This window comes from Nanorana parkeri, unplaced genomic scaffold, assembly GCF_000935625.1.
Source record: "Nanorana parkeri isolate BGI_ZX_2015 unplaced genomic scaffold, ASM93562v1 scaffold3610, whole genome shotgun sequence".
In the NCBI taxonomy this organism is placed as follows: Eukaryota; Metazoa; Chordata; class Amphibia; order Anura; family Dicroglossidae; genus Nanorana; species Nanorana parkeri.
In genome coordinates this window covers 17,475-18,852 of record NW_017309878.1, presented here as the reverse complement: position 1 = coordinate 18,852, position 1,378 = coordinate 17,475, and the positions used below count along the sequence as shown (strand labels likewise).

General features: G+C 50.2%; 1 protein-coding gene across 1 annotated transcript in view; it reads right to left on the bottom strand.

Moving 5' to 3' along the window:
• Positions 1-1,114: 1,114 nt before the first annotated feature.
• The window catches only part of LOC108803329 (myosin-4-like), a 16,501-nt gene continuing 16,237 nt past the window's right edge, over positions 1,115-1,378 (bottom strand). The window contains exon 40 of the mRNA XM_018575177.1: positions 1,115-1,256. Within this exon, the coding sequence (XP_018430679.1) occupies positions 1,242-1,256 (15 nt within the window). The 3' untranslated portion in view covers positions 1,115-1,241. The remainder of the gene's footprint in view (positions 1,257-1,378) is intronic.

Genomic DNA, 1,378 nt, shown 5'->3' with positions numbered 1-1,378 from the left:
TCGTAGGGAGGGGGGGTGCACATACTTTTGGCTATTCAGTGGGCATGATGGTCAGGTGTCCACATATGATGTAGAAATGTCTTTTGTAAAGTTTTTTGGACGGCCCAGGAGCTTCTTACATGACACATGCCGGCCCAGGAGCTTCTTACATGACACATGCCGGCCCAGGAGCTTCTTACATGACACATGCCGGTCCAGTGTGTGTATGTGAGTGTGGAAACCTCCATGGTCTTGTTCCAACAGAGTATATGTATAGGGCACACAGAGGGAACACCTGCCCTGGGCCCATGAGCTCCGGGGGCCCCCAGCATATATATACTTCTCCTCCATTGGTGCACTCACATTACATTCTGTACATTTTGGGGGGAAATGAACATTTTTTGGGTCTTGCTGAGATCATGACAGTTATACCCAGGGCCGTCTTTAACGCAGGGCAAAAGGGGCAGCTGCCCAGGGCCCAGTCATTGTTGTGGCGCCCAAAGGGCAGCTGCCAAAGGCGGCTTTTGCCCCTGGATAAGGGATAGGGAGCCTGCCAGGTGAGGGGACTACAGCCTGAATCAGGGCAGCATGAACAGGGGGTGTCTGATGGGGAGGCCCTGCGTGTCTGTACTGGCTGCTGCTGCATGTGTGTATTAGGGAACACAACGTCCGGAGAGAGGGGTCACTACATGTTGCTTGTCTGTATGTGATGGAGGTCACTACATGCTTTCCATGTACATATGATGGGGGACAATAAACCTTAGTAAGGCTGCATAGACAGTCGTCTGTGGGCGCCGGGGGGGTGGGGGGGGGGATGGGAGAGAGGGGGTGAATAATGCACCTTCACCTGTGTAGGCAAGAATCCTTGCACCGGCCCCGCCCTTGAGTCCTCAAAAGATACACCTGCGCCACTCTTCTGTTTGCTGTGCGATCGGTATTGCATAGTGTTGCTCCGCTCCTGCGTATGCATGGGCGAAATTGCATAGCGGGGGTCGGGATAGGCAGGAACGGGGGGCCCAAGAAAATGTTTGCTCAGGGTCCAATCAGTATTAAAGACGGCCCTGGTTATACCTCAATCGTATGTTGTGTGTGACGACTACACGGTATTCCATGTATGAAGAAAGGAGACATTCAGATACTGACTGCGGATCATTTATTGGCATCTAGAGCTTAAGGAATCTACAAAGCGGGTCTCATATTTACAAACACAGCTCATATTTTATGAACATTCTCTGTAAATATCTTCTTTTCGGTCCGTTTCTTTACTCTTCTATCTTCTGCAGAGAAAGAGAAACAAAAAAAAGTCAAAACTACAAAAATAATGACGATCACTTTTCATTCCTCAGATCGCACGTTCACCACGGGGGGGGGGGGGGGGATATGTTTTTTTGGTCATTTT